Source organism: Anolis carolinensis, unplaced genomic scaffold, assembly GCF_035594765.1.
Source record: "Anolis carolinensis isolate JA03-04 unplaced genomic scaffold, rAnoCar3.1.pri scaffold_8, whole genome shotgun sequence".
Classification (NCBI taxonomy): domain Eukaryota; kingdom Metazoa; phylum Chordata; class Lepidosauria; order Squamata; family Dactyloidae; genus Anolis; species Anolis carolinensis.
The window spans coordinates 25,459,303-25,483,849 of record NW_026943819.1 but is presented as its reverse complement, the minus strand read 5'-3'; the positions used below and the strand labels follow the sequence as shown (position 1 = coordinate 25,483,849).

General features: G+C 39.9%; 1 protein-coding gene across 7 annotated transcripts in view; it reads left to right on the top strand.

Annotated features, from left to right (window-relative positions):
* Positions 1-24,547, top strand: part of gramd1b (GRAM domain containing 1B) — a 246,854-nt gene that overhangs the window by 62,850 nt on the left and 159,457 nt on the right. For 6 of the 7 annotated variants that reach the window (XM_062961375.1, XM_062961378.1, XM_062961377.1 and 3 more), the window contains one exon: positions 16,750-16,827. The exons of the other annotated variant lie outside the window; for it this stretch is intronic. In XM_062961375.1, the coding sequence (XP_062817445.1) occupies positions 16,750-16,827 (78 nt within the window). The remainder of the gene's footprint in view (positions 1-16,749; positions 16,828-24,547) is intronic. 7 annotated transcript variants of the gene reach the window in all.

Genomic DNA, 24,547 nt, shown 5'->3' with positions numbered 1-24,547 from the left:
ATGTTTACTTGGAAATAATTGTGATTATAATTAGCACATTGTGTAAAACAATATTTTGAGGACATTTAATGAAGAAAACACAAGATTCCCTTGTCAACTGTTCAAATGAAACAGCTTGAAATTACAGTAGAGTCTCACTTATCCAAGCCTCGCTTATCCAAGGTTCTGGATTATCCAAGCCATTTTTGAAGTCAATGTTTTCAATATATCGTGATATTTTGGTGCTAAATTCGTAAATACAGTAATTACAACATAACATTCCTGCGTGTTGAACTACCTTTTCTGTCAAATTTGTTTATAACATGATGTTTTGGTGCTTAATTTGTAAAATCATAACCGAATTTGATGTTTAATAGGCTTTTCCTTAATCTATCCTTATTATCCAACATATTCGCTTACCCAACGTTCTGCTGGCCCGTTTATGTTGGATAAGTGAGACTCTACTGTACAGTAATTACTATGTAGCATTACTGCATATTAAACTACTTTTTTCTGTCAAATTTGTTGTATAACATGATGTTTTGGTGCTTAATTTGTAAAATCATAACCTAATTTGATGTTTAATAAGCTTCTCCTTAATCTCTCCTTATTATCCAACATATTCGCTTATCCAACATTCTGCCGGCCCGCTTATGTTGGATAAGTGAGACTCTACTGTATAACAATGTGTGAAGTATGCAAGTATGCATGTGGCAGGAAATGGTGTGTATGTATACACTGTAGGAAGACAAGAATTGCCTTGTTGGGTCAGATCCAGAGTCTGCATAGTCTGGCACTTTTACTCTTCTAAATATATTGAGTCCGGAAACTCAGGAGCAGGGAATGAAAATGCCGTTCTCTTTCCCATCTTGTCTTCAGAGATACACCGCTGTTGCACATGCATGTCAGATCTGTACTTAAGTTTTCTTATTTATGTGTCCCCATGTCATCCTTCACCCCTGTGCCCAAGACATTTCGGAAAGGGTGTTTGGAAAAAGGCTGGGGAATGTATGGATTAGGGAGCATTAGCATACCAAGGCCAGCATGGCACCTTGGCGGCTCATATAGCACAGGCTCCAAAGTCATCCTGCTGTAGGAACCGAAAACACACTAGACGTCTCAAACCAATTCCTCCTGTCTTGAGCAATGATCTGTATTCTGTAATGCTGATTTTGCTGCTTTTATAAATGTGAAAAGGATAACCAGGTTTCGCAGGTCCTGCAATAGAAGGGGAAACCAATCCGTAGGTTGCTGAAGATGTCCTGTTCTGAGAGAACTTGAGGACATGAACGATTTTGTTCAGTTTAGCGTTAAGCCATCAGAAAGGAACATATCATGATGCACGTATCGTCTTAGCACAGGCACTCTCTCCTCCTGTGAGAGAAGGCCACATTCCTCTCGTAACAATACCGTCGGATCTTTGTTGCTTCAGACGAGAAGCCTCGTCGCTTTGCATTTGGGCAACCGGGGGAGGGACCGTGAATGCAGAATGTACCCTTAAGTCCCGGATAATTTCAGCATCATAGGATTACAAATCCCTGAAAATGATATTCACACTTCTGAAGGGCTCTGGAGGCCAAGTATTTTCTCTAATTGTGATTCCCAAACAGTTCCAGATCAAAGCTAAGGCCTTGGCAGGCAGATGCTCACAAAGGACAAGGGGATGGAGCACAGCAACGAGCAACCATGAGCAGAAATAAAAGCAGAAGTGCCCCAAACAAGTCATGCTCCTTATGGCATCAGCTTCAGTGCTAATGTCATAAGGATCCTTGGCAGGGGGTTGGACTGGATGGCCAATAGGGTCTCTTCCAACTCTATGATTCTAATACCTGTGATTAGAATTGAGATTGATAGACAATGCTCTCCCTACAGATAATATAATATACTTTATTTATATTTCCCTCTATCTCCCCAAGAGAACTCAGAGTGGATTACAGGTACATATATGGCAAACATTCAATGTCGTTATACAATTGGCAAAGACAGACAGTACAAGGCAAGGCTTGCCTCTTTTTCCCGTCTGCAGCATCTGGAAACTGTGCTCGATTTGGTCATGGGGAGGTGCTGTTATTTCATTTTTCCATGCCAAAGAGTCCATGGATGCCTTTCCTGATTGAATTGCCGGCGTGTTTCAGTAGCGCCTTTTACCTCCCTGTCAAAGCGGTACCTATTTATCTACTTGCATTGTTGTTTTCAAACTGCCAGGTAAGCAGAAGCTGGAGTTGGTGACGGAAGTTCACCCCGACCCGTGGCTTGAATTGCTAACTTTCCAGTTGGCAAGATCTTATGTAGTTGGCAGTTTAACCCACTATGCTAGCTGCTCTGATGTTGTTTGGTCACAATAGGCCACCAGTTTGCTAGAATTATAGAGTTGGAAGGGGTCCTATTGACCACTGAATCCAATCCTTGGCTCAGTGCAGGACATCCAGCCAGAGAATTGTCAGCCCTTTTTTTGAAGACGTCCAGATAAATGTAGCAGCACGGATAATGACTATGGAACTACGCAATTTGTTTTTAATCTATTTTATAGTATTTATGTTTCAACCTTTTTATTATTTATTTACTTACTACATTTATACCTCGCCCTCTCTCACCCCGAAGGGAACTCACAGCAGCTTACAAGTTATATTTACATACAATATATTATATCATTAGCATAGCACAATAATAGCATTATATATTACTATATTGCACTATATCACTATACTGTAATATTATTAGTAATATTACATTTAATATATTATATGTAATTAATATCATTACATATTATATATTAAATGTAATATTACTAATAATATTACAGTATAGTGATATAGTGCAATATAGTAATTATATTATTATATTCTATTATTATTAGTATTATATTGCATTACATTATAATAATAGTATCAATTTTACATGTATATACAATATATTATATTATTACCATAGCACAATATTATTATATATACAGTAGAGTCTCACTTATCCAAGACTTGCTTGTAGTCAATGTTTTCCATATATCATGATATTTTGGTGCTAAATTCGTAAATACAGTAATTACAACATATCATTACTGCGTATTGAACTACTTTTTTCTGTCAAAATTGTTGCATAACATGAAGTTTTGGTGCCTAATTTGTAAAATCAATACCTAATTTGATGTTTAATAGGTCTTTCCTTAATCCCTCCTATATATCCAAGATATTCGCTTATCCAAGTTTCTGCCGGCCTGTTTAGCTTGGATAAGTGAGACTCTACTGTATATATATTACTAGAGTTGTTGTATTTTGCCTATCTGTATATGCGATGCGGCATTGAATTTTGCCAAGAATTGTAAGCCGCTCCAAGTCCCCTTTGGGGTGAGAAGAGTGGGATATAAATAAAGCCAATAAGTAAATAATAAAGAGGTCTCACCATCTCTCTAGATCATTGGTTCCAATGCTGAGCAACTCTTAAGGTCAATCAGTTCATTCAGAATCTACCCTTGTGCAACTTCAGACCATTAGACCTGGACCCACAGAACAAACCTGCACCCTTTTCTCTCCAACAACCTACTAGATATTTAAAGAATTTAGTCATGTCATCCTCCAGTCTCCTTTTCACCAGTATGAACATGCCAGACCCCTTCAAACTTCATTTCTTATCATCCTTGTTGCCCTTCTTTGAGCACGCTTCCACTTGTCTATTTCATTGCTACAATGTGATGCCCAGATTGGAATACAGAGCTGGAAGGGAAGAGTTCAGTTCCAAACCATATTCATTCTCCCAACCATTAAAAGCACCAGAAGGAGATTTGATGGGCGATATATTGAAACGTAAGAACCTTTCACTCCATAGTTGAAGATCATAGCTAAGGAATACGGTATGGAGGAGCCATGACATCTTCTGTGGTCCTGACCTCTAGGCCAACTAAATACAGTGCTCTAAAGTGTCCTCTTCAACATGTTGGCCTTGTCTATTGAGACAGGATATGTCCAACCCCATTTGAAGCAGTGACTGTCACAAGTGAGCATAAATACGAACAAAATTACCATTGGGCTTGCATAATGCGAGGCTCCATAAGTGATAAGACAGGCAAGAGCTAACTGATACCCTTTATGCAATGCAGATTTAAACAGCTGCCGTGGCCCCTCTTGGTCTCGATCATTGACTTTCAGCTTGGATGACTTAGCCTTTCATAAGACTGAAACTCTCACAGTTCTCCAGCCAGCGTGCACAGGGGACTTGCTGGCTGGGTGATTATTAGAGTTGTAGTCCAAGCAATTATTTTCAAATTGCAGTGCTAAGAACTGTGTCCAATTCTGGGTACCGCAGTTGAAGGGAGATGTTGACGAGCTGCAATGTGTCCAGAGGAGGGCGACTAAAATGATTAGGGGTCTGGAGAACAAGTCCTATGAGGAGTGGCTTAAAGAGCTGGGCATGTTTAGCCTGCAAAAGAGAAGACTGAGAGGAGACATGATGAGGGCCATGGATCAAGATGTGAGGGAAAGTTATAGGGAGGAGAGAGCAAGCTTGTTTTCTACTGCCTTAGAGACTAGGACATGGAACAATGGCTTCAAACTACAGGAAAAGAGATTCCACCTGAACATTAGGAAGAACTTCCTAACTGTGAGAAAGAGCTGTTCAGCAGTGGAACTCTCTGCCCTGAAGTGTGGTGGAGGCTCCTTCTTTGGAGGCTTTTAAACAGAGGATGCATATAACAACAACAACAACAACAACAACAACAACAACAAGGGCCGGGCTGTGGCACAGCTGGCTAGTAACCAGCTGCAATAAATCACTACTGACCGAGAGGTCATGAGTTCAAAGCCCGGGTCGGGTTTAGCCCCCGACCATTAAATAGCCTGGCTTGCTGTTGACCTATGCAGCCCCGAAAGACAGTTGCATCTGTCAAGTAGGGAAATTTAGGTACGCTTTATGCAGGCGGCTAATTTAACTAATTTACAACATCATAAAAAAACTGCCAGCAAAACACGAGGAAAGGAATGAGGAAGTACAGCCACTAGTGGACAGTGAAGCAACAGCTCCCCCTGTAGCCGGAATCGTGAAGCTGGAAAAAAAAAAGTTAAATGCCTCTGTGTCTGTCTATATATGTTGTTTGTCTGTTGGCATTGAATGTTTGCCATATATGTGTTCATTGTAATCCACCCTGAGTCCCCTTTGGGGTGAGAAGGGCGGAATATAAATACTGTAAATAAATAAATAAATAAACAACAACAACTTTATTTTTGTACCCCCATCTCCATCTCCCCAAAGGGACTCGTGGCAGCTTACAAGGTGCCTAAAACAATGCATAAAATAAACACACAGTACAATGCAAAATAAAATCACTAGTATATAAAACAACAATTCGAACTCAGAATAGTGCCAAGAAACTATAGTGTCATGTGTCATAAAAACATGGATTCCAAGGAGAATTGGAAAAACTAAAAGGAGGCAAAATTACCCATCACCATATAGTTTGGATAGCTTTTCTCCTTCCTTCCTTCCTTCCTTCCTTCCTTCCTTCCTTCCTTCCTTCCTTCCTTCCTTCCTTCCTTCCTTCCTTCCTTCCACCCATCCATCCATCCATCCATTCATCCAAACATTTTCTTTAGCTATTTTATTTTTCTTGCTGCTCTGGCTTGTCACTTGGGTCAGCAGAACACAGAAATCAATCCATCCATGAATGTGTGACTGGCAGATTTCAATGGCTTAAGCCTTAAGGAATATTTCACAACCGATCCTAATTTAGAGTTGCTCACGCAGTGTTTCAATGTGGAAGTGATTTTGCTGAATGCTTCCTGACAAACTTTCCTGCTTATTGGGAAACCATAATCCTAGCCAGGAAATCTAATATTCCCTGCATCTTTACAAGGCTGCCATTCATAGCTGGTGAGCCACACAAGACTTAGCAAGTAATGAACTACACAAGTGTGTGCTTGTATCGGAAAGGAAGTTGTAGCAATTCCTCTAGTTATCATCATCACCATCATACATTTCTTGTCATTTATTTTTATCTTAAGGCTTTTGTCAGGCTGGAAATCTCTCTCTCTAGACTAAGTCAATTGAGAGATTACCTTCTTTTGAGTAATTTCAAATTTGGTACAGGCTAAAATGATCCTCATCAAGAATATTGCCATCTATTGACATGGTGTTTTCTCTGGACACCTCTCTACACTGAGCACTGCCTACAATGGAGATTCTTCTCTCCAGCTTGGAATCAGAAAACTGAGCACAATACTCGAATTATTTTATGTTATTTTGAATATTTATATAGAGAATTAGGATGCTACTACCAGCCACCAGACTCAAGGCAGCCAATAGAAGTACAGCGGTATGTTTAGAGTGTGAAAAAAGGAAGCAGGTTTTCATTTTTATACTCCTGTTCATTGGCTATTTTTGTTAGCTGCACATATTCTTTGCCTCATTCATTGCAACTTCCAAATATTATGTATGTACTTTGAGATGGCCTCTTCTTTTTGACTCAGGGGAGTAAACCCATCATTTGATAAGTGCTACTCATTTGAGGGAAAACATTACACTTTTGTAAAGACTTGGTACCAAGTTGAATATTTGTTTTGTTACGTGCCTTTGAGTCTGATTTCTGATTTCTGACCTATGGCTATACTAAAGCAAACCTATTGCTGGGTTTTCTTGGCAAGTTTCCATTTCTTTGAGACTGTAAAAATAAAGGTTTTCCCCTGATATGAAGTGTAGTCATGTCTGACTCCGGAGGTTGGTGCTCATCTCCATTTTTAAGACAAAGAGCCGGCGTTGTCCATAGACACCTCCAAGGTCATGTGATCATTGGCATGACTGCATGGAGTGCCGTTACCTTCCCACCGGAGCAGTACATATTGATCTACTCACTTTTGCATGTTTTTGAACTGCTAGTTTGGCAGAAGCTGGGGCTAACAGTGGGAGCTCACCCCACTCTCCGGATTTGAACCACCGACCTTTCGGTTGGCAAGTTCAGCGGCTCGGTGGTTTAACTTGCTGCACCATCAAGAGTTTTCTTGGCAAGTTTGCATTTCTCTGAGACTGAATATACATACGCATAAAGAATCCTACACAAACAGCCCACTAGATGAGAAAATTATTTAGATATGTATTTATTAGACATTGCATTGACTGTCTTCCACACATTCAAAATTAATGAGCCCCTGTCTTTCCACCATGTTTCCCCTGAGGTTTTTTTGTCATTGTTTGTTTTCTCCTTTGGTCTTTGTGCTGTCCATGTATGTTGAAATGCTGTCAAAAGAAATAAAGAGCTGACAATCCTAATTACAGATGTGCAGAACTAATTGCGTCTTACTCCATGAAATAGTGCCCTTTCAGTTGAGTCACTCCCTGCAGATGAATCACCAGCTATTTAATTTTCCTACATTTGGATTTAAAAATTTGGCAGCCAGCTATGCATGTATGTATGTTGTACACTCTCACAGGTTGTCTCGCTTGTGATTGCCTTTAGACAAGTAATTGTGCCAGTCCGTTAAGAGAAAAATCCAAAGCCGTTGTATGGGTTTATCAGCACCAACGGAATCTTCACCATTTTGAACTCATTTCTATAAAGTCTTTTATGCAGTGAAATAATTCAATTATAATAGGCATTAATATGGCCAAACTAATGGGAAGCCAACATGGATCAGAAGTCAAACTGAGAGTTCATAGTGTTCGTATTCCACATTATATTCTCTAACTGTCTGTCGAACTCTTGCGCAAACATAGCAGTGAAAGACGTTTTTAATTAATCAAATTTAAATTGGCAGGAGACTCTGTGTTTGTGTGGCATTTGGATCAGATCCTTGACTCTCTCCTTGCTCTTCAGATTAATGGCTTTAATTGGCCAATTTGGAGTGAGCAACCTTGTTCTTTGAACTTCAGGTGACAATAGAAATTTAGTATGTTATCTTATTTCTTCTCAGGCTCTTCAGTGCCATCTTCTGGATAGCTCCTATATTGTCTTAGAGCAGAAAAGTTATTATTGCATGGCGAATCCTTCTTTCCTTCAAGGATCTGAAGATGATATAGATATGCAGACGCCGTAAAAGTGAAACACATGATTTACATCTAGGGAAAAATGTCAACTTTATAAATTTGCTGGGGTTCCTAGGCAATTCTATGACATGTTTCCCTGGAAGGTCTGAATATTTTGCAAATTTCTAGGAACGATAGGTAAAGGTTTTCCCTTGACATTAAGTCTAGTCATGTCCGACTCTGGGGTTGGTGCTTATCTCTATTTCTAAACAGAAGAGCCGGCATTGTCCATAGACACCTCCAAGGTCATGTGGTTGGCATGACTGCATGGAGTGCCATTACCTTCCCGCTGAAGCGGTACCTATTGATCTACTCACATGTTTTCAACTACTGCATGTTTTCTACTGCATGTTTTCAAACTGCTAGGTTGGCAGAAGCTGGGGCTAACAGCAGGAGCTCACCCCACTCCCCAGATTCGAACTGCGGCATTGTCCATAGACACCTCCAAGGTCATGTGGTTGGCATGACTGCATTGACTGCCATTACCTTCCCGCTGAAGCGGTACCTATTGATCTACTCACATCTGCATGTTTTCAAACTGCTAGGTTGGCAGAAGCTGGGGCTAACAGCAGGAGCTCCCCCCGCTCCCTGGATTCGAACCGCCAACTTTTCGGTCACCAATTTCAGCAGCTCAGGGGTTTAACCCACTGCGCTACCAGGAGCTCCACCCTCGGAACGATACTTCTATAAAAATCCAAAAGTCTTCAAATGCAACTCCATATGTGCTGAGCCAACAAATTTGGTAATTTAATGACATTCTGGCCTATCTGTGCTTTTATGTCATTTCAATTTAGTTGGGAACTTATCTCCTATAGATAAGGGGAGTTTTAAAGTACCTTCTTCCTCCGATGCTCTCCTTTTATCTCCAAAACAAGCATCGAGGGAGATCAGATGGAGAGATGGTGCTTGATTTAAGGTTCACCAGTGAATTGGATATTGTTGGTGGGATGAACAATGAACATCTGTGCACACATTTTTTGCTTTGAACTGGAATATATGGCAGTGTGGGCTCAGATAACCCAGTTCAAAGCAGATATTGTGGGATTTTCTGCCTTGATATTCTGAGTTTTATGGCTGTGAGCAAGGGCCCTTTGAGTTCCTTCAAGGTCTCTTTGAAGATGCCATGACCATGAGTAACCTGCTGGGAAGTTAATTCCAATGGGTCTCATTTTCCTATGAAGTTTGAGTAAGTGTATTTCCCTTCACTACAATTCTGCAGTTACAACTTTTTTTCTGAGACGCCCCACTGAGTTCAGTTGGACTTCCTTCTTGGTGTGTAGCCCTAAGACGACTACTTTTGATGTTTCTTTTACCCTACGGAACTACAGATGCCATAGAAACGTAATGCTTTTGAGAGGAACAAGTTTGTTCAACCAAGCTGACACTGTTCTTCTTGAGAAATCAAGATGAAAGCAGTGGGATGATGCATAAGGAGCAAGCCATGTAGCTTCCTGATAAAAATTATGAAAATTACATTGAAATGAAGAAATAATCAGTGCAATAGTAAGTCAGAAATCAGGGAGAAGAAGCACATAAATATATATTTGCAGAAGCTCCTTTTTCTCTTTGGTTTAGAGCAGGCATGGGCAAACTTCAGGCCTCCAGGTGTTTTGGACTTCAACTCCCACAATTCCTAACAGCCTATGGCTGTTAAAAAAAATCTCAAATCCAAAACATGCTTGGTTCCAAGTAGTTTGGATAAAAGTTACTAAAACTGTAGTGTATTTCTCAGAGTAATACCAAAGCTGAATGCAAAACATTTAAAGTAGACATTATTATGAATTACTTGTCTTATGGAATAGAATAAAATAAGAAGAAAAATGTCTGCAACTTAAGAGTGAGACAGAAAGACAATGCATGCAACAAGCAGCAAATTGCCATAAATATATGCTCTGTCTAAGCTCCAAGAGAGTAACATGCAAACTAGGAATTAGTGAGTATAGGCATGCAAAAATGGCTTACTCTAACACTGGGAACTATTTGAATGATGGCAAATCTGAAACCGTCTAGAAACCGAAGCATGGCTCTGCATGCCGACAATCACGGGAAACATACAGGATTTATTTATAAAGGGAAATAAATGGATTACGCCCCCAGATGCCTGGAAGGTAGCAATATTTCTCAGCATTGCAGGCAAAGGAGCTATTCCATTATTTAACAGCTGTTAGGAAACTGCTTCATTATTTACTAGCTTTAAGATCAAAACAACCATACATTGATAAATCAGATTTCATTTGATGTTTGCTTTTGTCCTTTTGTGAAATTAGGCTCAGCCTTGCAAATAAGCCAGAGGTTGTTTTTAATTGATTTTCATAAGGCTTGTCTTTATTTAGCATAATATCATCCTGCCAATAAGCCAGAAGACCTGGTTGTTGGGTTGAATATTTGCAGGCTCATTTATGAGGACTTTTGAACTGAGTTGTGATGTTAAGTTAAGTTGTGATGTTGGACCTATCTAAACCCTCAAGATTCTGCAAATGCCTTTTCAGTTTCTGGCAAAAGCATATTATAGAATTGCCTGGAGGACTCAAGAAATTCTCATAAAGGACATACTGTATATACTCGAGTATAACCTAAAATCATAACCTAATTTGATGTGTAATAGGTTTTTCCTTAATCCCTCCTTATTATCCAAAATATTCGCTTATCCAACATTCTGCTAGCCCATTTAAGTTGCATAAGTGAGACTCTATATATGTTGCTTTAGGTTCCATATTAGGAGAAAGAAATAGAATAAAGAAGGACCTTGTTGTTGTTGTTGTTGTTGTTGTTAATGATGATGATGATGATGATGATGATGATGATGCTCTTTTAAAAATATACATTCATGATTCAAACATTTCTCTAAATAACATCCTAAGAGTTAGAGTCAGAGAAAAGGAGAACTCACTACCACGGACCGATAGGAACAGTCCATATGAAGCAAAACTATAGTCCTCACCACAACATAAGCATCACGTTGAAATTCCAATGCCCCGAGTAATTTTATAGCATATTTTGCACAACAGAATTACCCACTCAAAACCTCCCTGCAAATATGAGTGCCATTCTTCATACCTAATATATGAATGCAACATTGCTGCAACTGTAATTGTGGGTAAAACAAATTGCACTCTTTGTTGTTTAGCAGGAGTCGGCATTGTCCCCTTTCTCTGTGCACTCGTGTGAAGAATGGGCATGCAAATGGAGTAAACAAAACCTGTATTTTACAGTAGAGTCTCACTTATCCAACATAAACGGGCCGGCAGAATGTTGGATAAGCGAATATGTTGGATAATAAGGAGGGATTAAGGAAAAGCCTATTAAACATCAAATTAGGTTGTGATTTTACAAATTAAGCACCAAAACATCATGTTATACAACAAATTTGACAGAAAAAGTAGTTCAATACGCAATAATGCTATGTAGTAATTACTGTATTTACGAATTTAGCACCAAAATATCACGATGTATTGAAAACATTGACTACAAAAATGCGTTGGATAATCCAGAATGTTGGATAAGCGAGTGTTGGATAAGTGAGACTCTACTGTAGTTGGTATCTTCCAGTCCAGTTAAAAAATTTTACTCTGAGATTATGTATAAATAAGCAATAAATGAGGCCCCCGATGGTGCAGCGGGTTAAACCGCTGAGCTGCTGAACTTGCTGACTGAAAGATCGGCGGTTCGAATCAGGGAAGCAGAATGAGTGCCCGTTGTTAGCCTTAGCTTCTGCCAACCTAGCAGTTCGAAAACATGCAAATGTCAGTAGCTCAATAGGTACCGCTCCGGCGGGAAGGTAATGGCGCTCGATGCAGTCATGCCAATGGCCACATGACCTTGGAGGTGTCTATGGACAACGCCGGCTCTTCGGCTTAGAAATGGAGATGAGCACCAACCCCCAGAGTCGGACACAACTGGATTTAACATCAGGGGAAAACTTTTACCTAAGTAATAAATAAATAAATGGTTTGCAGCCAGGAATCTGGGCATTTACTTTAAATAGCTCCCGCATGAGAAGAAAACCTCTTCTGCATGGCTCATACTTGCTATGCAAAGGCAACGTCCATCCAGTACCCTTTCACCCCGTCGGCTGTGTGAACTTTGTGATGTGCGTGATTCTTGACTCCCATCAACTCAAGAGGGGATGGCAAGACTGGGAAAGCAATGGTGACCAGAAGGTTTAATGGTTACATCAAGTTGGTTAATTTTTACTGGGAGCTCCTGCAATGAGATGTAGAACATGAGTTGCAATTGACTTGTGACCATAGGAAGTTTGGGTTTGGATAAATGTGTCACCAAACCAAACAGGAATTAGAGAGGAGATCATGAGCCATTGGCCAGAGTTTCGCTTCTGTTGGTTCTGCTTCTTCCCCGGATTGATAGCTGAGTCTGCTCAGTTCTAAGGGAATGAGGTAAGAGTCACATTGATCAACAACACATTCTGCAAAATTGTCAGCGTTGATTCTGGTCATTTTTGTTGTATATGAGAGCGCAGTGAAGCAGAAGTAGATAGTTTTCAGATTATGGATCTATGTTGTTGACATTTTTGGATACTAGAAATAAGTTCCATCGTATATAACACTAGCTGTGCCCGGCCACGCATTGCTGTGGCATTGTCTGGTGGTGTTGGTGAGAAATTGTTGAGGTAGTGGTGGTATTGAATGTCTGTTGTATGGTTGTCTTTATGTTTAGTATGCACACTGAAGTGGATTATATGGCAGTGTGGACTCAAAATAATCCAGTGCAAAGCAGATAATATAAGATTCTAAATAGGTTATATAGCTGTGTGGAAGGGCCTTGAGTCTACATTGCCATATAATCCAGTTCAAATCTGATAATCTGTGGAAGAGGCCTAAGTGAGGCCTAACTCTGCCTGTCCCCTGGGCTGAGTGGGTTGCTAGGAGACCAAGTGGGCGGAGCTTAGCCTTCAAACTGGCAGCAATTGGATAAAAACTATTATTCCTCTCCCTGTAATTAGGACTTTATTTTTCTTTTCCTTTTTGCTGTATCAACCTAGAGCCGTGAATGATGGGTTGTGTTGTCAAATTTTGAGGTTGGGGGCCCTGTAGTTTTGTTGTTTTGTCCGCTGCCCTGATGCCATCATTCTTTTATATATATAGATTGAAGACTTGTTGTTTTTATAATTTGTGAATTTTTGTGTCCCACCTCTAACGGATGTGTAAGAAGAGAAGAAGAGAAGCAATGAGATGTGAGCGATGAGATTGTTTTGATTTATTCTCATAATTCAGAGGATACGGGAGTATCCTTCAAAGCCTTGTGGTCTTGATGGACTTTCGTTTGTTTTCGATGGGATTTGCCTCAGAAGTGGGTTTGTTGTGTGATCTTACTGTGTATCTGTTGGAAAATTCCTCTGAATCTTTAAAAATATGCTCCTCATGTAAGCTTTATCTACCTGGAGTCCAAAGGAAGTCATGTTATTAGACTTCAGGGGCTCATAAAACCTTGACTTTTTGGTGCTTCAAATCTCAGAGATAGGAAGATCAGATATAAAAGATTTTCATTTCCACGCTTTGTCCTAGGCCCTTGAAAGAACATTTAAAATTCAGAAGTGGTGAGTGATTAAATACAACATAGAAGTTACTATCAACACAGGCATCCTTCCTTGCACTCTTTCAACCCAATTGTCAAGGGGTTTAGTTTTAAACAGCAACATTGGCTTTGGCTTTAGAAAAAAAAGGAGGAGAAGCAGTTTTCATTTTTTTAATCTGCCTGTTTATGTGTTGCTTTGCATATGCAAATGAAAAAACAGACAAATGCACATGCCCTGCCGCTCCTTTGAAATTTTAATAGTTCCACTTTTGTAGGTACTGATCCTCGCTAATGTATTTTATGATGTTTTATTCTATCGCTTAACTGTTTTAATTACATTGTTGTTGTGTTTTAATTTTTTATATCTGTTACTTGACTCCTTGCGCTTTGTCCACATCTAAGCTGCCCTGAGTTCCTTCAGGGAGACGGAGACAGATTTTAAAAATAAAGTTACATTAGAGTCTCATTCATCCAACATAAACAGGCTGGCAGAATGTTGGATAAGCGAATATATTGGATAATAAGGAGGGATTAAGGAAAAGGCTATTATACATCAAATTAGGTTATGATTTTACAAATTAAGCACCAAAACATCATGTTATACAACAAATTTGACAGAAAAAGTAGTTCAATACGCAGTAATGCTATGTAGTAATTACAGTATTTACAAATTTAGCACCAAAATATACAAAGAATGTATATCTTGGCTTATCTAAAATTGGCCAATGGCTGAGGGTCTTCCTCACCTTCCACACCTACTTGGCACAAGTGATACCAATGACCTAACTTGTTTACTCTGATCTTTCTTCTTCCTTTGGAACTTCCTGGAGAAAGGCAGGAGCTTAAAAACCTGGCTCTTCCAAAAGGCCCTTGACACTTAATTTGTTGTTGGACTGATCTATCTGCCCATTTTATAATAGCCCATTCTTGAGGTGTTGCCAATGTTATATTGCACTTTATTGTCCATTTCAACTGTGAAATTACCTTCCCCATTTGGCACATTCTGGACTGGGTTCTATGAATTAGTCTCCTGTTTTAATATTGTATGTTTCATGTCGATTTTAATGATTGTTTTTACTGATATTGATGTTTTTATTGGTATAATTGTTTTTTTGCTGTGTTATTGATATTTGATTGTTTTATTGGGCATGGCCCCATGTAAGCCGCCCCGAGTCCCTTTGGGAAGATGGGGCGGGGTATAAAAATAAAGTTATTATTATTATTATTATTATTATTATTATTATTATTATTATTATGGCACCAGCTCACAGGAAGGGAGGGGCATGTGCACAGGCAAAGTTACATAGTCAATAGTTTACTATTTTTCTACACCAGCATAAGGAGGGGGCGAGCATAAGTTTGACTCGGGACGGCCCTTTCCCTCTAGGGCCCATCCCGGCACTCAATGCAACAAAAAGTTTGCTTATGTCTGGTGTAGATGCATCCTGAGTTGATTTTGCACCTCAGCCCATTGTATCAACTATAAGAAGTGGCCGGGCTGTGGTGCAGCTGGCTAGTAACCAGCTGCTATAAATCACTACTGACCGAGAGGTCATGACTTCGAAGCCCGGGTCGGGTTAAGCCTCCAACCATTAATAGCCCTGGCTTGCTGTTGACCTATGCAGCCCCGAAAGACAGTTGCATCTGTCAATTAGGGAAATTTAGGGACGCTTTATGTGGGAGGCTAATTTACAACACCATAAAACTGCCAGCAAAACATGAGGAAAGGAATGAGGAAGTACAGCCACTACTGGACAGTGAAGCAACAGCTCCCCCTGTGGCCGGAATCGTGAAGCTGGAAAAATGTTAAAAATGCCTCTGAGTCTGTCTAATGTATGTTGTTTGTCTGTTGGCATTGAATGTTTGCCATATATATGTGTTCATTGTAATCCGCCCTGAGTCCCCTTCGGGGTGAGAAGGGCGGAATATAAATACTGTAAGTCAGGGGTCCCCAAACTAAGGCCCGTGGGCCGAATGCGGCCCTCCAAGGTCATTTACCTGGCCCCTGTCCTAAACTTTAGACCTAAGTCTACCTGGTCTTTTGAGGTCTCTGTGCTTATCTATGGTCTTATGAGATCATTCAGATGGTCTTTGATGGTCTCTTTGCATAGCTATGGCCTTATGAGACCATCTAGATGGCTTTTGGAGGTTACTTTTCTTACCTATGGTCCTATAAGACCATCTAGATGACCTTTGAGGGTCCCTTTCCTTACCTATGGTCTTCTGATGGCCTTATGAGATCATCTAGATGGCCTTTGAGGGTCCCTTTCCTTACCAATGGTCTTATGAGACCATCTAGATGGTCTTTGGAGGTCTCTTTGTTTACATATGGTCTTTTGAGATCGTCTAGGTCAGAGGTCCTCAAACTATGGCCCATGGGCTGGATGCAGCCCTCCAAGGTCATTTACCTGGCCCCTGTCCTAAACTTTAGACTTAGGGTTGACCTAAGTCTGAAATGACTTGAGGGCACACAACAACAACAATCCCAATTTTGGACCATTTTATAGTCTGGCCCTCCAACAGTCTGAGGGACCGTGAACCGGCCCTCCACTTAAAAAGTTTGAGGACCCTTGCTGTAAGTAAGTAAATAAATAAGAAGTGGCCAGGAATGGCCTGGGGGACTTTAGAACAAAGAATATTATGAGCAGAAAAAGCAGGAGTTTTTAAAGCATAGTCATCTTTATTTCATGTGAAAGTTTATAAAGTATATAAAGTTTATAAAGTTTATAAAGTATTGGCGCACATTGGCGGCTGATAAGTAAACTGTGACATCTTGTGGACAGAATAGGCAATTTCCTAGGAAAGTCGTATCCTTTCAGACAATTCCAATTGTCAAAAAAACTGTATAGTACAGGCATGGGGAAACTTGGTCCGTCCATGTGTTTTGGACTCCAACTCCCACCATTCCTAACAGCCTCAGGCCCCTTCCTTTTCCCCCTCAGCCGCTTAAGCGGCTGAGGGGGAAAAGGAAAGGGCCTGAGGCTGTTAGGAATGGTGGGAGTTGGAGTCCAAAACACCTGGACGGACCAAGTTTCCTCATACCTGTACTATAGTAGGTTCACTTGAGGGCTCATTGTTATGGACCTCCAAGTGATTGCAGAAGTCACTTGAAGACCCACAACAATGACCAAGGCATAATAGTGAAATTGCACATTTTGTGATTAAATGTTAGTCTGAGACGACTACGTGGTTCCGTTGGTGGACTTTTTCACTCATCCCTCGTCTTTGTTTCTACAGCAGCCAACAGAGCAGCCAACAAAGCAGTCATGACGATGACACCTCCCGATTCCTGAGTCCCCGAATGCGTGACGGCAGGTAGGTCTGGGGAAGAAGGGACAGGCTTGACTTGAAGGACAAGAGAGCCCATAGTCTACCTTCTCAAACTGGAGAGATATTTCTTCCACCTTCTAATGAACTAGGGTATCATGTTTGCACCATATTTCCGTTATCGTGGTTGCATTTTTTTCCTGGACTAAGAGAAGATGAAGGGGTGAAAGGATGAAGAGAAGTTGAGTGGTGAAAGGATTGCCCTCCTCAAATATCTCGAGGATAAGCATGTCCTATGCCAGTGATGGCCAACCTATGACACGCGTATCAGCACTGACACGCCTAGCCATTTTTGCTGACACCGCTGCTGCATGCAGATTGGTTGGATGACTATGCCTTTTGTGGCCAAATTTGGTGTGATTTGGTCCAGTGGTTTTGTTGTTTACTCCATGGGAATTATGCACATTACATTTCTATATATATATACATTTCTATATATATCATATATATATATTCCAGAAGGCCTTCGTTGACTGATCCTTGTGGGATCATGTTATTTACCTATTAAGCAGTAGACCCTCTGGATTGTTTTTAGGATTCATTCAGCACTTTAAGTATTACACCTGCTGTATAATTATCCCTCCCTGATAACTTGATATTGCTTTGCACCTTGGCCTGGATCCTTTGACCCAAATCGGGATTTTAATATTATTGTGTATATTGACTTTTATGACTGTTTTTAATCATGTTGAAGTTTTACTGCTCGGTTTAATGTTTTATCTGATTTGTGCTGTCGTGTCTGGGCATGGCCCCATGTAAGCCGCCCCGAGTCCCTCCGGGGAGATGGGGCGGGATATAAGAATAAAATTATTATTATTATTATTATCATCATCATCATCATCATCATCATCATCATTTAATTACTTATTAATCGCCCTCCATCCACGATGCTCTAGGCGATTTACAAGATAAAATTGTAAAGGATAAAAATACATACATACAAATATTGATTAAAAAATTAAAATAGATTAAAAGCTCTAGTAAAGAGCCAGGTCTTGAGTGCTAGGGTAAAAGGCCCTAACTCACGCATGGCTCTCATCTAGGGTGGCAAGGCATTCCATAAGGCAGGGGCAGAAACCGTAAAAGCTCTGAGCCTGGTCCTCTCCAAGTGCACTTCTCTAGGACCCGGTACATAGAGTAAGTCTCGTTGGGATGGTCGTTGTGACCTCCGATGATGGGAAAAGGACAGACGGTCCCTAAGATACGATGGGCCCTGGCCGTAAAGAGTTTTAAAAGTCAGGACTAGCATTTTATATAGACCACGGTAATCAGTTGGAAGCCAATGCAGATGCTGCAGCACTGGTGTTATGTGGCATTTCATGGGTGTTCTTGTGAGTAGCCTGGCTATCACATTCTGAACAATACGGAGCTTTCGGGTCGTGGACATCGGAAGGCCAACATACAGGGCGTTGCAATAGTCCAGCCTAGACGTGACCACGGCATGGATGACTGTTGCCAGAGCCTCATCAGATAGATAGGGTGACAGTTGCCTCGCTTGTCGTAGGTGATAAAAAGGCCTGTTTGCTGGCAGCAGCGACCTGAGCTTCCATTGTCAGCTTCGAATCTAAAACGACACCCAAGCTCTTAACAGTGGGCGAAGGAGATAGGGCAGCACCATCGAAGGTGGGGAGCAAGTGGGTCAGACCAGTCGAGCGGCCATGCCAGAGAATCTCAGTCTTCGCCGGGTTCACCTTCAGTCTACTAGCACGTAGCCAGTTCGACAGAGCCTCCAGACAGAAGGTGAAATTGTCTGGTATTGATGTTGCTCCAGGCTCCAAGCACAGAAGGAGTTGGATGTCATCCGCATATTGATAGCAGTCTAGGCCGAAACTCCGAGCCAAACTATATATATATATACACATACTAGCTGTGCCCGGCCATGCGTTGCTGTGGCAAAGTGGTGGTGGTACTGGTTAAAAATTGTTGTGGAATTTTTATTTGACGTTATTTGTATTTTTAATCAATGTTATTTTAACTTATCTTTTTTATTTATTATATTTTATTATTTTGTTGTATTATTTTTAGTTATTTTGTTATTACAGTATTTTATTGTATTAATTTTTAGTGTTTTTTTATTATTTTTATTGTATTATTTCTATTTATTTTATTTTTTATTCTTTTATTAACACTGGGCTGAGTGGGTTGCTAGGAGACCAAGTAGGTGGAACTTAGCCTTCTAACTGACAGCAATTGGATAAAAACAATTATTTATCTCCCTCTAATTAGGACTTTATTTTTCTTTTCTTTTTGTTGTCGGAACCTAGGGGCAAGGATGGTGGGTTGTGTTGCCAAATTTCCAGGTTCTGGGGCTTGTACTTTTGTTGTTTAGTGGGAGGAACAGACATCATTACTCATATATATATATATATATATATATATATATATATATATATATATATATATACACACACATACACACACACACAGTAGAGTCTCACTTATCTAACACTCGCTTATCCAACGTTCTGGATTATCCAACAAATTTTTGTAGTCAATGTTTTCAATATATCGTGATATTTTGGTGCTAAATTCGTAAATACAGTAATTACAACATAACATTACTGCGTATTGAACGACTTTTTCTGTCAAATTTGTTGTATAACATGATGTTTTGGTGCTTAATTTGTAAAATCATAACCTAATTTGATGTTTAATAGGCTTTTCCTTAATCCCTCCTTATTATCCAAGATATTTGCTTATCCAAGCTTCTGCCGGCCCGTTGGATAAGTGAGACTCTCCTGTATATGTGTATGTATGTGTGTGTGTGTGTGTGTGTATATATATATATATAATTTATATTATTCTATTATTATTGTAGTATATTATCATATTATTACTATTATATTAATATTATATTATTCATTGCTCATGACTACATTGAAACTAGAATAGAGAGAAATCAGCATGGAAACTGCAAGAGGTACCATAGATTGTTGTACATGGAAATAATGGTAGTAAATAGTTTTTTGATTTATTGAATACAGTTATATATTACAATTATATATTTTTGTTATTTAAACTATACATATTGCGAAATTATGCTTTTTTTTCTCGAAGTGACACACCACCCAAGTCATGCTAGGTTTTTTGGTGAATTTTGACACACCAAGCGCAAAAGGTTGCCCATCATTGTCCTATACTATCCCAGAGGGTAGGACTAGGACTAATGGCTTCAAGTTATAGAAGAGTTGACTAAAATGATCAAGGTTCTGGAGAACAAATCTTATGAGGAGCAGCTTAAAGAGTTGGGCATGTTTAGCCTGCAGAAGAGAAGGCTGAGAGGAGATGGCCATGTATAAATATGTGAGAGGAAGTCATAGGGAGGAGGGAGCAAGCTTGTTTTCTGCTGCTCTGGAGACTAGGAGACAATAGCTTCAAACTACATGAAAAAAGATTCCACCTAAACATTAGGAAGAACTTCCTCACTGTGTGAGCTGTTCAGCAGTGGAACTCTCTGTCTCAGAGTGTGTTGGAGGCTCCTTCTTTGGAGGCTTTTAAGTAGAGGCTGGATGGCCATCTGTCAGGGGTGCTTTGAATGTGATTTTCCTGCTTCTTGGCAGAATGGGGTTGGACTGGATGGCCCATGAGATCTCTTCCAAATCTATGATTCTATGGCTGAACGTCTTGACAGTAAGAACAATTCATCAATGGAACTGTTGCCCCAAAATTTGGGTCTTCCCGGCATGCTAGAGCTCTGAATTGATCCAAACCAACCCTAAACTTTAACCCTGAAACAAAAGGAGTGTAATGTTTGATAAAAAGCTAAATATTGGATAGGTTTCCATTTCTTCCTAAGTGGCTATAAGAACCACTCCCACTCCCCCAGATGAATAGCTTTAGAATATCTGGATGTATTTCATCGCTCATGTGTAAACTTCCCATTCATCTAGAAATAACCGAATGCCCGCAGGGGGGCTATTGTGCAAAGCCAGTTACCAGCATAAAGGCAATTATCTTTGCAGGTGGTTTTAATTTAGCATAAATCTCAGAAATGCCAACCCCGGCTACCAGGAAAAAGTGAAACCACAGACTAAGGCAATTGTAGAGATGTCAGGTGCTTTTGAAATACTATCGACTGTGCAAATATAATAGCAGCAAGTCTGGTTATATTCTCAGAAGCAAATTACTCGAGAAGTTAATCAAGATCCATGAGAAATATTGTTGAGGCTTATTTTGTCAAGTACAAGGAGAAGACGGTACCGTATGTGTGGGACAAATACCGTATATGCTCAAAGATAAGCTGAATTTTTCAGCCCTTTTTTTGAGCTGAAAAAGCTTCCCTCGGCTTATAATGGAGTCAAAATCAATGCCAGGCAACAGAACCTGGAGGCCATTGCTTGCAATAGATGATAAATTTCTCTCTTACTCTCCCTTATCAGTGTGTTTTCCAAAGCCTCCCTTACTCTTAATCAAGGGAATGTTTTGAAAAGGGAAAGACGCCCTTGCAAGTCAGGAAGAAGAAAAATATATATACATTAATCTTATAAAAGCATTTCCCTCTGAAATATTTGTTAATCTCTCCTACAGATATATAGGCATTAACCCCCTGCATGCATTTGCAATCCCTGTGTACTTATATATACATCTATCTATCTATCTATCTATCTATCTATCTATCTATCTATCTATCTATCTATCTATCTATCTATCTATCTATCTATCTAATCTATCTATATTAATTTATATATAAATTTTACCCTCATATGTTTGCAGTTCTTTGTTTATATATCTGTTTAAGGTCCAAGGTGGGAGAAATAACTCCTGTCTGTTGGAGGCCATTGTGAATGTTGTAATTAATCACCTTGATTAGCATTAATGGCCTTGCCAGCTTCATTCCTGCCTGGGGAATCCTTTGTTCAGAGTCGTTAGCTGCCCCTGATTGATACCTGTCTGGAATTCTTCTGTTTTCAGAGCGCTGCTCCTTATTTACTGTTCTGATTTTGGAACACACCAGGACCTAGTTCCTGTGAAATCTCAAGCTTCCTTGGTTTTGGCCTTGAAATAGCCCTTAGCTGCAACCCTAATGCAATATAAAAGGAATGCTTATTAATTTTAATTTGATTTAAACTTGTCTGTAGTGTGTAAACAGAATGGGAATTTCACTGTAGGTAGGATATGGCAAATAGTGGGCTGACGTGGAAAAGTAAACCAAATGGTTTGTGAACATCATCATAAACCATTCTTTTATTTTCTTTGTTTGGACAGCTACCATAATAGCCACTACATATTATTCCATCTCCCTATTCCTTTGGTTGTCCTTTTCAGCTTTCTTTTAGTACCCTGCCTTCTTATCATTTGCACACCTTTGGCTTCTGCTTCTGCAGCCCTTATGGTTCTCCTTCCTTTCTTTTTCATCTCAATCTATCAAGGATTTGCATGTTCTACTAGTTCCAGTTTGCAATCTGTGGAGGGAGATGGAAGAGAGGGAGAGAAGTTTGGATCACTGAACTAGCGGTATATTATGTTCAGCTGAACTATGGCTGTCATAAGACATTGCAAAAGGAAAGCTTTCATTCAATGTCCTCTTTTGATTAAATAGTTTTGTGGCACGGTTCACCAGTTTTGCAAATAAACGTTCAGGAGACAATGGTCTACCTTGTGTTCCTTTTGCCTGCTTTCTCTCATCCCTCTGATACGTCCCGCTTGAAAACCAACTTGCAAGCTGATGCTGGACAATTCTAACTTATTACAACAAACCAAGCTATTGGTTGTCAGAATCAATGTAAGCATCTGCTGCTTTATGGAGCTAGTGTGGTGTAGTGGATTCTATGATGGAATATGATTCTGGTGAACTTGATTCTGGGCAAGTCATAAACTCTTAGCATCAGAAATCCCCGTGATGGGTTTGCCTTAGGGTTGCCATATGTCAGAAACAATTTGAAAAAACAACAGCAGCAGCAGCAGCAACAACTGTTGCTCTAAGAAAGAGCCTGGGCCACTCTTGAGAAATTTTGTGCACTGTAATTGGATGTATTTATGGAATTAAATTGTCATGATGATGATGACGACGACGATGACAAATAGGGAGATATTTTATGAAAGCAAAGTTATGTACAGGATTGGCAAGCAATTGCTTGTTGACTGTGCTGCAAATCAAGAGCGTCACTGCAACAATGTATTTGCATAAAATGAAGACAACTTTTGTTTGATACACTTGGATATGTTGTGACATGACTCAGTCTGTAACTTGCCTTTGTATTTGTATCCATCATAAAAGTAAATACTTTTTTTAAAAAATAGTGTTGCTGTTAGAGTTGCTGTCATTTAAGCTACTGTGTTTCCCCGAAAATAAGAGAGTGTCTTATATTAATTTTTGCTCCTAAAGATGTGCTAGGTCTTATTTTCAGGGGATGTCTTATTTTTCCATGAAGAATAATTCACTTTTATTGTTGAACAAAAAATGAACATTTATTATATACTGTACAGTAGTTGTCATCACAAACCAACATAACCAGACAAACTCTGAATCCTATCATGAATTTCTTGTTATTACCATTATTTCCATGTACAACTGGTATGTACATTTACCAATCCTACATGCTCTGGCGTTCTGTTTCGCAGGCGCTGGGTATGCTTCCAAACAAAAACGTTGCTAGGTCTTACTTTTGGGGGAGGCCTTATATTTAGCAATTCAGCAAAACTTCTGCTAGGACTTATTTTTCAGGGATGTCTTATTTTCGGGGAAACAGGGTGCATGCAGATCCCAGCAGGGTGGCCTTTTGCAGCTGGCAGATCGCAATTTTGTCAATGTCTGTTGTTTCCAAATGCCGGCTGAGATCTTTTGGCACGGCACCCAATGTGCCGATCACCACCGGGACCACCTGCACTGGTTTCTGCCAGAGTCTTTGAAGTTCAATCTTGAGGTCCTGATAGCGGCTGAGGTTTTCCTGTTGTTTTTCGTCAATGCGACTGTCACCTGGGATGGCGACATCAATGATCCAAACCTTTTTCTTTTCCACAACTGTGATGTCTGGTGTGTTGTGTTCCAGAACTTTGTCGGTCTGGATTCGGAAGTCCCACAGTATCTTTGCGTGCTCATTTTCCAATACTTTTGCAGGTTTGTGATCCCACCAGTTCTTTGCTGCTGGGAGGTGGTACTTGAGGCATTATTATTATTATTATTATTATTATTATTATTATTATTATTATTATGTGTCTGTGGAAGCAGGTGGAAAATGAATTTGACCTTTTTCTTTTTCTTTGACCTTATTATATTAATAATATGGTACCAATTGGGTTATACTTCCTTGAGGATCTTGAAACTTCTGACTTCAAATTGTTAGGTTGTGGTTTCTGCTTCTCCTCCAGCTGCTTTATACGCAGTCACTAACCTCATGTGAACGAGTTGGTAACCATAGTGGTTTTCTATGTCACACAACTACTAAGACATCATACTCATGTTCATCTTTTTAGTTCCAAAATTCTTCCAGTCCCAAGGTCCTCTTTCTATTCTCTTATGTCTCCTGTTCCCTTTTCAGTCTTCCTCACGACAATTGCGCACCTGGGAGTACAATCACTGAGACAGATATTGTTCTTTTAAAACTACCTATTTTTCATATACTTTGCAAGGGAAAAGCAATGGGTGAGTTTCCCCTCTACTTTCGACCTTAAGGGTTGTGTTAAATCTGGAAACCAGTTTAAATGCAATGTCATTTTGGCTGCCCACCAGTGCTAGTTGATTGTCATATTGTGTTGCCCACAAGTAAAC